The 13,879-nt window shown below is 38.8% G+C and overlaps 1 protein-coding gene across 4 annotated transcripts in view; it reads left to right on the forward strand.

Annotated features, from left to right (window-relative positions):
• Positions 1-13,879, forward strand: part of atp6v1h (ATPase H+ transporting V1 subunit H) — a 77,727-nt gene that overhangs the window by 41,991 nt on the left and 21,857 nt on the right. For all 4 annotated transcript variants that reach the window (XM_057856923.1, XM_057856926.1, XM_057856924.1 and 1 more), the window contains 2 exons: positions 4,639-4,736; positions 8,695-8,887. In XM_057856923.1, the coding sequence (XP_057712906.1) occupies positions 4,639-4,736; positions 8,695-8,887 (291 nt within the window). The remainder of the gene's footprint in view (positions 1-4,638; positions 4,737-8,694; positions 8,888-13,879) is intronic.

The raw sequence follows: 13,879 nt of genomic DNA on the forward strand, positions 1-13,879 counted from the left end.
ATTTTCAATAGAAAAATAAACTAGTAGCTCACCATTGTTGATTTCAATAATTACACCATCACATGCTCACTCATGGTACTAACCCATAAAATCAGTTGGACCCAAGCGCCAGCAGAGGGCACCAAACACCAAAAAAAAAAAATAACAGGCAGACATTACACTGTACTGTCTGTTTTAATCTGTTTGAGCGGGGCATGTGCGTTAATTGCGTCAAATATTTTAAAGTGATTAATTTTTAAAAAAATAATTACCGCCCGTTAACGCGATAATTTGGACAGCCCTAGAAATATTGCCTCACTCTTTAAAAACAGTGACTGTCTCTTTGCAAGTGAGGCAAGACACAGGTGTTGCGTATTTTAGTGAAGAAATAGTCCAATTTCCACCTATCCTTGAAGCGTCGGCCATCACAGTCAACTTTTTTTGTTGATTGTCGCCATTTTAGAAAATTGGAAATAGAGGGTCACACGGAGTAATGTACCTGGAGCATGAAGCAATTATCAGAGAATCCCAAAATTTGAAAAATAAGGTCCTAATGAAACCTTTTTTAAAATTTGTGAAAAGAAAAGTCAAAATGATCCATCTTTTTTTTCCCAAAAAGAAATGTCAAAATTCTAAATTAGTCTGAAAATCATGAAATTTTAGGTGTATCAAATGTGATACATTTGGCAATAAAGGGTTAAAGTGCTGCTGCCTTTAGTGGGTAAATGAGGAGTAGCATTTTGTGTGTAAGCTACTTCATATGCTGGTTGCAGTACTGCTGGCCAATTTGTTAAGTCTGAGTGCGGGCCAGATGTTATTGATTTTATGACAGAGGCTGGGGGCCGGATGAAATTTGACCATGGGCCGCATTTGGCCCCCGGGCCGGACTTTGGACATGTCTGCTCTAGTGTGAATATCCAGAAAAGTTTCCTTTTTTTTTTTTTTTTTTTTTTTTTTTTCAATCCAGCATCTTGTTGTGGATAGTTATAGTTTTCTAAACATTTTAGCAAATTGGAATATAAGTATAATGTTAAGTTACAGTGCCTTGCAAAAGTATTCGGCCCCTTGAACCTTGCAACCTTTCGCCACATTTCAGGCTTCAAACATAAAGATATAAAATTTTAATTTTTTGTCAAGAATCAACAACAAGTGGGACACAATCGTGAAGTGGAACAAAATTTATTGGATAATTTAAACTTTTTTTAACAAATAAAAAACTGAAAAGTGGGGCGTGCAATATTATTCGGCCCCCTTGCGTTAATACTTTGTAGCGCCACCTTTTGCTCCAATTACAGCTGCAAGTCGCTTGGGGTATGTTTCTATCAGTTTTGCACATCGAGAGACTGACATTCTTGCCCATTCTTCCTTGCAAAACAGCTCGAGCTCAGTGAGGTTGGATGGAGAGTGTTTGTGAACAGCAGTCTTCAGCTCTTTCCACAGATTCTCGATTGGATTCAGGTCTGGACTTTGACTTGGCCATTCTAACACCTGGATACGTTTATTTTTGAACCATTCCATTGTAGATTTGGCTTTATGTTTTGGATCATTGTCCTGTTGGAAGATAAATCTCCGTCCCAGTCTCAGGTCTTGTGCAGATACCAATAGGTTTTCTTCCAGAATGTTCCTGTATTTGGCTGCATCCATCTTCCCGTCAATTTTAACCATCTTCCCTGTCCCTGCTGAAGAGAAGCAGGCCCAAACCATGATGCTGCCACCACCATGTTTGACAGTGGGGATGGTATGTTCAGGGTGATGAGCTGTGTTGCTTTTACGCCAAACATATCGTTTTGCATTGTGGCCAAAAAGTTCAATTTTGGTTTCATCTGACCAGAGCACCTTCTTCCACATGTTTGGTGTGTCTCCCAGGTGGCTTGTGGCAAACTTTAAACGAGACTTTTTATGGATATCTTTGAGAAATGGCTTTCTTCTTGCCACTCTTCCATAAAGGCCAGGTTTGTGCAGTGTACGACTGATTGTCGTCCTATGGGCAGATTCTCCCACCTCAGCTGTAGATCTCTGCAGTTCATCCAGAGTGATCATGGGCCTTTTGGCTGCATCTCTGATCAGTTTTCTCCTTGTTTGAGAAGAAAGTTTGGAAGGACGGCCGGGTCTTGGTAGATTTGCAGAGGTCTGATGCTCCTTCCATTTCAATATGATGGCTTGCACAGTGCTCCTTGAGATGTTTAAAGCTTGGGAAGTCTTTTTGTATCCAAATCCGGCTTTAAACTTCTCCACAACAGTATCTCGGACCTGCCTGGTGTGTTCCTTGGTTTTCATAATGCTCTCTGCACTTAAAACAGAACCCTCAGAGTATCACAGAGCAGGTGCATTTATACGGAGACTTGATTACACACAGGTGGATTCTATTTATCATCATCGGTCATTTAGGACAACATTGGATCATTCAGAGATCCTCACTGAACTTCTGGAGTGAGTTTGCTGCACTGAAAGTAAAGGGGCCGAATAATATTGCACGCCCCACTTTTCAGTTTTTTATTTGTTAAAAAAGTTTAAATTATCCAATAAATGTTGTTCCACTTCACGATTGTGTCCCACTTGTTGTTGATTCTTGACAAAAAATTAAATTTCATATCTTTATGTTTGAAGCCTGAAATGTGGCGAAAGGTTGCAAGATTCAAGGGGGCCGAATACTTTTGCAAGGCACTGTAAATAAATGGAAAAAAAAAAAAAATTCTATATAAAATTAAATTGGCATGCTAATTAGCCACGTAATCTGCCTCGTTAACAAGCTTACATTACAGTTACAGTTTCACCACTGCTAGAAACAATACACACATTGGAGTTAACTCTCATAGCTACTGGGAAACATTCATGACAGCGATTTCTAACCTTTAATTTTGTATAAATGCGAAATCATATCGGAGATATTGCCTTCTCTGGTAGCCCCCCTGGGGCATATCTAGGTCGCTTCCTATTGATTTTGCCGCATTTAAACATCACTTAAGGCCGAGTTATGCTTCTGCGTCAGACCTGCGCCGTCAAGGAATACCTGATTTACGACCCTGCGCCGTAGCCTGACGTGCTCCAATTGATTTTTCAAACCTAGCGTCACGTCGACGCATATGAACGTGGCGGAAATGGACTGTGATTGGTCCGCTTAGACTGTTGTTTCCGGTTCCCCACGAAATCACCACCATTGTCAAACATGATTTTTTCCACACACACACAAAAATGGACCAAGCCGACGAGGGTATCAACTAAGAGCAAGTCCGACAACTTCTACAATGTCTCGTCAAGATATTATGAAGATTGCCAAATGGCAACCAATTCGTGTGAGGAGATTGCTGAAAATATGGGGCTGGAGGTCAGCCAACGATTGAATTAAAAAAAAATGGAAGAACCACCGAGACTTTTTATCACTTTTATGTCGTATTTTTGGTTGGTGCACTTCATCATTTATTGTGTACATATGTTTGCTGTGAGTCTGTGACTTATTTACGTGTCACACTTCAAGTATATGAAGAATAAAGCACAGGTTTGGTGTCAAAAGAGTTGTTTTGATGTTTAATTTTCAACAAGAGACAGTTCACACACACGATACATAGTCACTGATTGAGAGTGCCTCGGTGCTTTTATGATAATGTTAACATCAAGGCTTCCAACGCAGTTTGGGAAGTTCCATAGACGCCAGAAATCTATGGCTTCCCACTGGCTGGTTGTAGGACACTGCAAACAAATCGGGCTGGAGGGCTTTGCAGACCTCGGACAAAACGCTGGATACAGTGCTTGACGCCCGTTTGAAGCTAGCTGCCACAGCTATCTGGTTTCCACCCAAGGCTAGAACTCTCTATGCAGCATCAAAAGTTGGACAGACCGCCTCGAAACCGTCTTCTGCGTCACCTGCGCCTCAACATTTGTGTGATCAACACATATTCAATGTTGATGAGCTGAAGATCTACATTCAAGCGTTCCATCTTGCATTGTTTATTTTTTTCTCCGTTAAACTAGACAAGAGGAAGTCAACAAGCATGCCCCAAAACCGTACAAACATAACGCCACACCCCTCTAGTGGCTTGGCGGTGAATTACAGAGCAACGCGTCACCTGGCCGGAGAACCATCGAATGTCGAATGACGGCGTAGTCGCTGCGCCGTCACCGCAAAGCAGGAACATAACTCAGGCTTTACTGTTGATTTTGGTTAACTGAACAGGAAACCACCTCGCGGGAGCATATCGATAACCTTTTGGGATGCAAAGTATCGCGATATATCACCATTTTGATATATTGTCACACCTCTATTGTGACACCATGTGAGTGTTCTCTCTCTGCGTGCCATTCACAGAGAGAATAGTTGTTAAGCTACATTTGAGTTTTGTATTTGGAGTTTTAACTCTCAGATGTTGAATTTTCAACCCGCCCGTGACAGTTTGAACTTATTGCTGCTAAAATTCTGCTAGTTGAGAAGCAAAACACAGATAAGGAGAGATGAAAATGATAGATTTCAGGAGCTTAAAGTGTTGAACTGCGGAGGTTTCGCTCTATATTTTTTCCTGTGGTGCACTTTCTTCAGCTTGCTGACTGCTCAGTGTGTCTCAAGTTGTATTAACTCTAACAATTTTTTCCCCCCCCGATTAACCTGGAGCAGGTTCCTGATGTGGTGCGTTGTTAAACATTTGCTGCTTGTTGTGTTCTTTTCAGAGCTCTCAGTATGTTCAGTGTGTGGCCGGCTGCCTTCAGTTGATGCTTAGGGTCAACGAGTACAGGTTCGCTTGGGTGGAGGCTGACGGGGTTAATTGGTAAGTGATGGCTCTTTTTCTGTCGTATATTGTTTAGTAATCGTTAGGACTGCAACTAACAATTATCTTTATAATCGATTAATCGAACAATAAATTAAACGACTAATCGAATAAATCACTTTTTTGCAATTACTTTCACAGTTTAACTTAGTCTTACGCATAGTGTAAGTAACAATGAAGACAAAATGGAGGACTATTTCCTTCAAAAATATTTTCATATTTTTTTCATATTTTTCATATTTTCATAAAACTTGTCCAAGTTTTTAATGTTCTGAGTAGAAAACATGACAAGAATTTTTCAATACACAAATCAGACAAAAGTCCTATTTATTAATAAAAAAAGTGCTGTGGATTAACTTTTTTTTTTTTATGTAGGCAAAGTGCAGATATACATTGTGTCAATGACTCATTTATTTTCTTTAAACAAACTAAACAACAAAATAGAATAAGGAGGATATCCAACTGTTGTTCATAAATACTTCCAATCTCAAAGCCCACTCTCTTGTACGACAATTTACAGTTTGAATGGGCGTTTATATTGGAATGAAACTAAGCTGCTATTTGAATAAGTTTATGTGTGTGGTTTCTTTGTAAAGAGAAATGAGACTTTACTATCTAACAATAACTCATGAGCTAACATGCTTCACCAGAACACAATACAAACAGACAATTAAGACACTGAGTGGCAAATTTGCTAACTAGCTTAGCGATCCGAGCTAAGTAGTAACGTCTCATCAACAAAGAATACAAACAATACATTTGGTTTCATTTACTCACCTCTGACGGAGGCACACAGGATCTAACAACACATATGACTCAAGACAAATCTAACTCACGACATAGACTTCATAACATATTGATGGGTGTGGGGCCGATTCATATAGGGCCTATCTCAGTCAAAGCTGACCGAGTGGAAACGCAGACAAAGAGCTTTCTACAATGAAAATTCTTGTGAATAAATGCTTGAATCCCAAATTTTTTTTTAATAGATATGAACGTAAAACGGTCTCGATTCTTGGTTAAAGCAAAAAACGGGCAGTTAGCATTTATTTTACGTAAATATGTCAAATGTGATGCTAGTCTTTAAGCCAATGTGGCGCCACCTTATCACAACAAAGAGCTCTTTACAATGAAAATTATTGTCAATAAATGCTTAAATCCCTGAATTCTTCATAGATAGGAATGTAAAATAGTCTCAATTCTTGGTTAAAAGCAAAAAACTGGGCAGATAGCATTTATTTTACATAAATGTGTCGAATATGTTGCTAGTCTTTTAGCCAATGTGGCGCCGCTTTATCACAACAGAGCATTTTACGATAAAAATTCTATCAATCTATCTTTGACCATTCCAGTCAAAATTGATTGGACGTCTAGCGCCATCCATGGCAGCCAGTAAGCTAACACAGACACTCTTCTAGTCGAAGATTTTGGTAGCAACCTATTGGGTCCTTTTTCTCCCCAAACAGTGACACCTTTTTAAAATGATATATCGATTGATGGCAGGAGTAAATCGATAACCTTTTGGGATACAAAGTATTGCGATATATTGTAGGGCTGCAGCTAGAGGGGTGCGAAATTTCCGATTCTTAGATTATTCGCGATTCGGCGTGTGGAAGATTCGAGAACGATTCACAAACATCCAAATTCCGATTATTGAATTATACCAGGTAAAGCGGAAGTAAAGCACAGTCAGCGCGGTCTTTGGGACGTAATGAGGAACGGACCGAGAGTAAATACCATGTTCAACTCATGCCGCTAGATTTAAAAAAAAAAAAAAATCATACCTGACTGCAGCCGACAGCCGCTACAAACAACGCCCAGTTGCTAGTTGCTACAAACATACGGCTACAGTAGATATCATATATATGTAGAACTAGATGCAAATGACAGATGACGTCGGTGTTAGAACACGTATTCTTGAACAGAGATGCGAAATGACAGACTTTCCGGCGTAAGTAAACAGCCGCCATCTTAAAGCAGTAGACCTCTCTAGAAGGCTCTGTTGTAGCGAACCTAATTAACTTTTTATCTAAAATACTCCTAAATCAGAAGAATCTCGTCTTGAATCTATCTTTAAATGATGAAATAGTTTTAAAACAAAAGTAGAGAGAAGGGAAATTATGGAATAACGGGAGCAATTTTAACAACTGTAACAGTTGATTCACAACATTAAATTAATTGAATGTAGTTTAAAGCTGCTGATACAGAATGGGGACTGGAGTTTTTTATTTACTGTTATTTTTGTATATTTGTTTACTGTTATATGTTAACTTGATACTGAAATAGTAGTTTGGTTTAGCCTGAGAGGATTTTTGAACAATTTTGGAACTAATGTACAAAACATTTAAAAAAAAAAAAAAAAAAAAGGAGGGGGGTGCATCAATAATCGTTTTATAATCGAATCGGAGCCTCTGAATCGTAATCGAATCGTTAGGTGCCCAAAGATTCCCAGCTCTAGCTGCAGTTATCGAATATTTTAGTAATCGAGTAATCGACTGAAAATTCTATCGATTAATCGAGTAATCGGATAAAACATATATATTTTTAGGTGAAGAGCAGTTATAAATATACATGAGAAAACAAGACATTTCATCTAATATTGAACCATTTTCAGTCAATCAATGTCTTTATTTTCGATGTACATTGTTAAAAAAACAGCCAACAATTGCATCTCAGATGTAACTAGAATTATTTAAAAAAAAAAAAAAAAAAGACTAATTCACTGCTTTCACTCCAAAAACTTTTAGATCTTATTAAAATATATATATATATATATAGATATATTTCTTACCTAAAAAATGCCGTTACGCTTGATAACACACATCACTTAAAAGTTAGGATTTTTTCCCACGTGTTTCAATTGAATTTCTATTTGTGTCAAGCCATTTTTAAGTTCTAGTTAAGTTTTAAGTTAGTCTAAACTGTAAGGATTTTGAGTTTTTGCAGTGTTCAAACTAAATGTATGATACAGGCTTTATTGGAGCACATTAGGGACCAGTACTAATTGGTGTTTTATCCAGCAATGACTACTGAGCTAAAATTGATACTTACCATTATTAAGTTTTTGTTTTACACCCTAATCACTCCACAAGGCTATGTTATGTTAAAGCCTGTATGTAAGACACGTTAGCCACGCATCGACAGTGGTCATAATTAATTGAAACCTAGCCCTCCGCAGGGCTAACATTACGTTAGCTAGTGACAGTAACGTTAATTTTATTTATTTGTGCTTAGCGCTCTTTATTAGCGCTTAGAGCTCTACTGCTTTAAGATGGCGGCTGTTTACTAACGCCGCTGACTCTGTCATTTCGCATCTAGTTCAACATACATGTGATCTCTATGAGACGCATCAGACGCTACCTGCTACCAACGTAGCATCATGCGGGCTAGTTTTTAGCAACGTCGGTGTCGTTTGTAGCCGCTGTCGGCTGCAGTAATTTTTTTTTTTTTTTTTTTTTTTTTTTTTGCTTCTTTGTCTACGCACGTGACATCAGCGCGTTGTCCCGCATTAAAAGTAGTCCGAGCAAAACGTGATGCTTAGAGCTGTCAAAATAAACGATTACTCGAGGTGAATAAAATTACTCGGATCAGTTTTTAAACTCGAGTTACTCGAGTATTTGTTTCAGCTCTAATATATTGTCACACTCCTAATCGTCATCCTTATAGGCAAAGGAGCTGTCCGTATTCTGTAGTCATAAATTATGCTGAACATTGTTGCTATGGCTTGATCCCAGTACAGTTTCATCACGGAGAATGTTGGCAGCCCTGCTGTTTCATTTGCATTTGGGTCTTGGGTCGATGCGGCCTGTCTGCACATCAAATTCACGGTCCGTCATTAGGTTTAATGGCTCGGCAGCATGGAGGCGCATCGCCGCGGACCTTTGCCATTAGTAAAGCCGCGTGGCACAGAGACGTGGCTCATCAGCGTTTGTTTTTGCTGCTTATCTCCTCTCTCTAGCATAACGGCGGTGCTGAGCAACAAGTGCGGCTTCCAGCTTCAGTACCAGATGATCTTCTGTGTGTGGCTGCTGGCCTTCAGCCCACAGCTTTGCGAGCAGCTGCGGCGCTACAATGTGGTGCCCGCGTTGTCTGACATCCTCCAGGAATCTGTCAAGGAGAAGGTCACTCGGATCATTCTGGCGGCCTTCAGGGTACGTGCAGAAACCCTCCATGTTCTACCTCCTAAATGTCTCACAAGTGGGCTCAAATATTCCTAAAGTCTTACGCAGCACTTTAAACTTGTAATTGGACTGCGTGCTTTATCGCCCCTGGGCTGGCAAACTGAAATGACTCTATTAAACAACAGAGAAAAGCGATAAAAGAAACTTAAGTCCATAAAAGATATATAAATACGAGTTATATGGCCACACTGCTCAGTCAGCTGCTTCCTGTCGTTGCGCCATCTATGAATATTTTATGCCGAGCCGTTTTCGTGGAGCAGAAATCCTCCAAAGTGTAGCAAAAAGAAATATGAGTATTATTGAATTTAGTTCCCCCGTTTGTTTTTTTAGACATTTGTTCACAAATGTGCGACAAGTAAATTTGCACATTTTTACTGACAGTTATTCTTTGCATTCTAGGAGAAGCCTTGGTTTTTAGAACAGTGTTTTTCAACCTTTTTTGAGACATGGCACACTTTTTTTTTTTTCTTCTTAAAAAAAATCCAAAAGTACCATTAGCCACCAGAAAAAATATGTACAAATTAATTTCTGAATTATGTTAACAGTATAAAGTCGTGAATTGAATAGGGATCAAGTAAACACAAAGAAAAACAAATTTTATAGCATTGTTGTTTTGTCAACAATGACGATAACGAAAATGTATTGTCGACGGACAATTGTTTTTGTGACGTTGACGAGCTAAAAATGTGTCATGGGAGATGAAAATGGAACAAGATGAATGCCAGTTTTCGTCTGACGCGACGGGAACGAAACAAAAATGTGCCATAGTTTGCGTCGTATGTTCACAATGTGTGACATTTTCTTCTTGTAAATGTTCTCAGCCTGCATCGTAGCAATGTTTGGTTGTGTTGCTCATGTGGTGTGCCGTTTCCGCCAGGAAGGTAATATTTCCTTTTTTATCTTTGCAAGAGAGAATATGCAATCATACATATCATCACACACTGAAGCAACTTTCACATACACCTGAACACCGTTTAAATCCTGAATCCCAGCATATACGTAAACGGGAAAGCAATTTCCCGGGTTGACTGACACTGAGATGACGCGGTCATTTACTGAGTCGCTGACTGATGAAACCAAAGTTGAATTGTTTGGGAGTAATGCACAACGTCATGTGTGGAGGAAAAATGGAACAACTCACCAACATCAACACCTCATTCCCACAGTGAAGCATGGTGGAGGGAGCATCATGATTTGGGCCTGTTTTGCTACCTCAGGGCCTGGACAACTTGCAGTCATTAATGGAAGAATGAATTCAAAAGTTTATCAGGATGTTTTGCAGGAAAACTTGAGGCCGTATGTCAGACAGTTGATGCTAAAAAGAGGATGGATGCTGCAACAAAACAATGATCCAAAACACAGAAGTAAATGAAATTCAGAATGCTTTCAAAAGAACAAAATGCACATTCTGGAGTGGCCAAGTCAAAATCCAGACTTGAACCCCATTGAGATGCTGTGTCATGACCTAAAGACAGCGATTCATGCCAGACATCCCAGGATTCTGACTGAACTACAGCTGTTTTGTAGAGAAGAATGGGCCAAGGTTAGTCCTGATCAATGTGCCAGACTTATCTGCAGGTACAGGAAGCGTCTGGTTGAAGTTATTGCTGCCAAAGGGGGCGCCATAAAATACCGTATTGGCCCGAATACAAGACGGTGTTTTTTGAATTGAAATAACACTGAAAAAGAGGGGGTGGTCTTGTATTCGCGGTCTAGACATTATACCCATTCACGATGCTAGATGGCGCCAGATATCATTGAAGCGATGTTCTGTCATGACAGATCTCGGCTACTCTGCCCATTCATGACGCTAGATGGCGCCAGATATCATTGAAGCGATGTTCAGTCATGACAGATCTCAGCTACTCTCTTTAGTTTAACCAGTTTGCATTATTTTATTGCAGTGTTTTTCCTTATTCAGATTTGTTTCAAGACTACAGTTACAGTTAGACTTCACTTTGATGGTTAATGCAGTTATTGCAATTTTGTTGTTTTATCACAATATTTATTTACATTTTAAATTTTATTTTATATTTTATTTTTATTATTTCACATACCCACAAGGTTTATTTACATTTCAAAAACCAGAAGCCATTCATTTACGAATGTGATTGCACTTTAGTTAACATATTTAAATGTTCGGATATTAAGATTTGAATGAGGCAAAATAACATGCTTTTTCGCTCAAATATATTGTTATAATCATTTGTTTCGGATGTACTGTAATTATTTTCTGTATAAAAATTAATTTGGTGGTCAAAAAATCTTTTTTCAAACTTGAGTCTTGAAAAAGAGGGGGTCGTCTTATATTCGGGCCAGTACGGTATTAAATGTGATGGTTCACTTATTTTTCCCCTTCCTGTCATTGTTTGCATGCTATCCTCATTAAAAATATTAAAACCTATAAATCTTTGAGTGGATTTAGTTAAAGCAGACAGTTTTTTCATCTGTGTGATTTTGACAAAGATCAGATCACATTTAATGGTGATTTTATACAGAAATGTGAGAAATTCCAAAAGGTTCAGATACTTTTTCATACCGCTGTATGTAAAAAGCTCCAGGATCTGCAGACTTTTACGTATGTAGTAAAACAAAAGTTTACATGTTAAAAAAAAAAAAAAAGAATTGCACGACCTGCAATGCGACTATTGCGTATTTGCACATTGCGATGGCAATGTTCAAACGATATATTGTGCAGGCCTACCTCTTATTCGCATTACTAAAAAAAGTAATTAGCTGCTACCTATTGACACGTACTGATATGGAAGAGTATTGCATGGTTACCGACCATTGGACAGCACAGACACCAGATTTTGCGCATTTTCAGATCCCATTATCGAAAAACATTTTAACATCAATTAGGTGAAATTGCATGATTTTCAATGGCACACCAGACACTATGCAACAGCACAGTAGTTGAAGAACACCGATTCCCATTTTGAACTGTTCATTATTCTTTTGACCTCCTCTAGAAAAACGACCTCAAAGACGATACGGCCACGATCGTGATCTTTTGATGATTGTCAGTGTTATGTTTGCACAGTGTCAATTGTACGTATTGGAATTACGGCCAAAGTTTGGTGTTTTATCCTTGCCAATAAATAGTCATGACTTAGATCTAGCTTGTCTGTGTTATCCAAACATTGAGCTGCTTCAAAAGCTTCCTTTTTGCCTCATTCCCACCATAATGATTGTGGTTTCCTCCTGAGGATACCTCAACAACATGTTGCTCGGTCTCAAATCAGTATAGATTTTTAGTTCTTATTAATGCTTGTCCAGTGCCTACTGCATCACAAGGCTGCTTAAAAATCGGTGTACTGCAAGCTGATTGCTGCTTAAATCACAGGGGAAATAGAAAGCCTTGCATTTTGAAATTTAAAAAGAAGAGAAAAAAAATGAAAACCCTCGCCTATTTTCAAGCTTTGTCCAGACAACCCTGAGGCAAAATGCACAAAGGCGTGATGAATGGTGCTTGATTACATGGCTGAGTTGGAGCTCGACTGGATTCTCAACAGCCATCGCGGTTTGTGAAGACTTAAATACTGCAGCGCTTCCATCACGCAGTTAATTCCCATTAAGCAATATACCCACAAGAAGTACGCGACTCATTAAAAGCGAAGGCACGTGGCGAATAGAGACCGAGCAGATGTGCTCAGCGTGTTATGAGTAGAAGGACGGCTCATTGTGTGTCTCCCTTGCGCAAATATTTTTTTGTAAGAGACTGCAGGGTTCTCGAAGTTGTTCCCATCCAAATACCCGCCTGCTTCTCCCAGATGGCCTCATTAGCAAATGAGTCGACCGAGACAGCCATGTCCTTCAATTCATATACACAAAAACGGTCCTCCTGTCTCTGCTGCTGTCTGCGGTCACTGCTTTAATGCCAGTGCTGTATTCTATCTTGTTCAAATGGGAGAAAGGACCCAATTAGACCACCTTCAGTCCCTCTGCTGAGGCCAATTTCCAGGCCAGAGAGTAGCGAGCTGTGAATCAACAAGTATTTTTAATTATTGTTCCTCCAGTAGTATTTACAGTTGCAGCTGAATAATTTACAACTGAAAAGTTATTCATTTCTGTAGTGTTAGACATAGCAATGATGAAAACTATTGTTGTCTTTGTTCAGTTATATTTGCAAAAAATGTACTCACATTATACAAATTTTGCCAGTTTAACTAAACTTAGTGAAACATCATCACATGAACCTTGACTATGAACCTTATTGGCATCAAAAATTGTGAAGGACCAAATGGGACAGAATGAAATGGAGGTAGTCCCTGGGTTACGACGTACTAGACTTACTTGACTTTACGACGCCGGAGTTTCGTCCTCCATTTTGTCTCCTGTCATTTGTTTTTTTTTAAGTTGCATAAACACTACCTTATTGTTCGTCACAGTATCTTATTTTTTACTTCATTAATATGATGTGTTCTGTCCTCACTAAACATGAAGTTGTTCAGCTTTACATACAGCAAACAAAGCAATTGTGTTTTTTCAAGTTTTTTTACTTCCTTCACTTTTGACAATTGGTAAAGCTGTAACACACATATATACACTTATGTTCAAAATGACATGCATTTTAACAATAAAACACTATACACAAATCAAATGGTGTTCAAACGTCCATCTAGTCTGATCAAGATGTACATTTAGTAGATTAAATTAGCCTAATTTGCCTAACAAAAGTCCGCTATCTTAAATGCATAGCAAAACGCTCACACATAACTCCACAAACTGTAGCTCTAAACATAATTACAAACGCATACACAAACGTATATTAGCTGAAACAACTTACAGCCTTATGTAGGCCAAACCACAGTCCCTGACAAAAGTCTTGTCGCTTATCCATTTTGTAGAAACAGTTGCTAATAACCTGACTTTTAATTTTTCAATTGGTTTCAGAAATGACTCTTACGAAAGCTAAGACCCTCCCAAATGATGTTGAATGTACAAAAATATATTTGTTTC

The sequence above is a fragment of the Corythoichthys intestinalis genome, chromosome 14 (genome assembly GCF_030265065.1).
Source record: "Corythoichthys intestinalis isolate RoL2023-P3 chromosome 14, ASM3026506v1, whole genome shotgun sequence".
Classification (NCBI taxonomy): Eukaryota; Metazoa; Chordata; class Actinopteri; order Syngnathiformes; family Syngnathidae; genus Corythoichthys; species Corythoichthys intestinalis.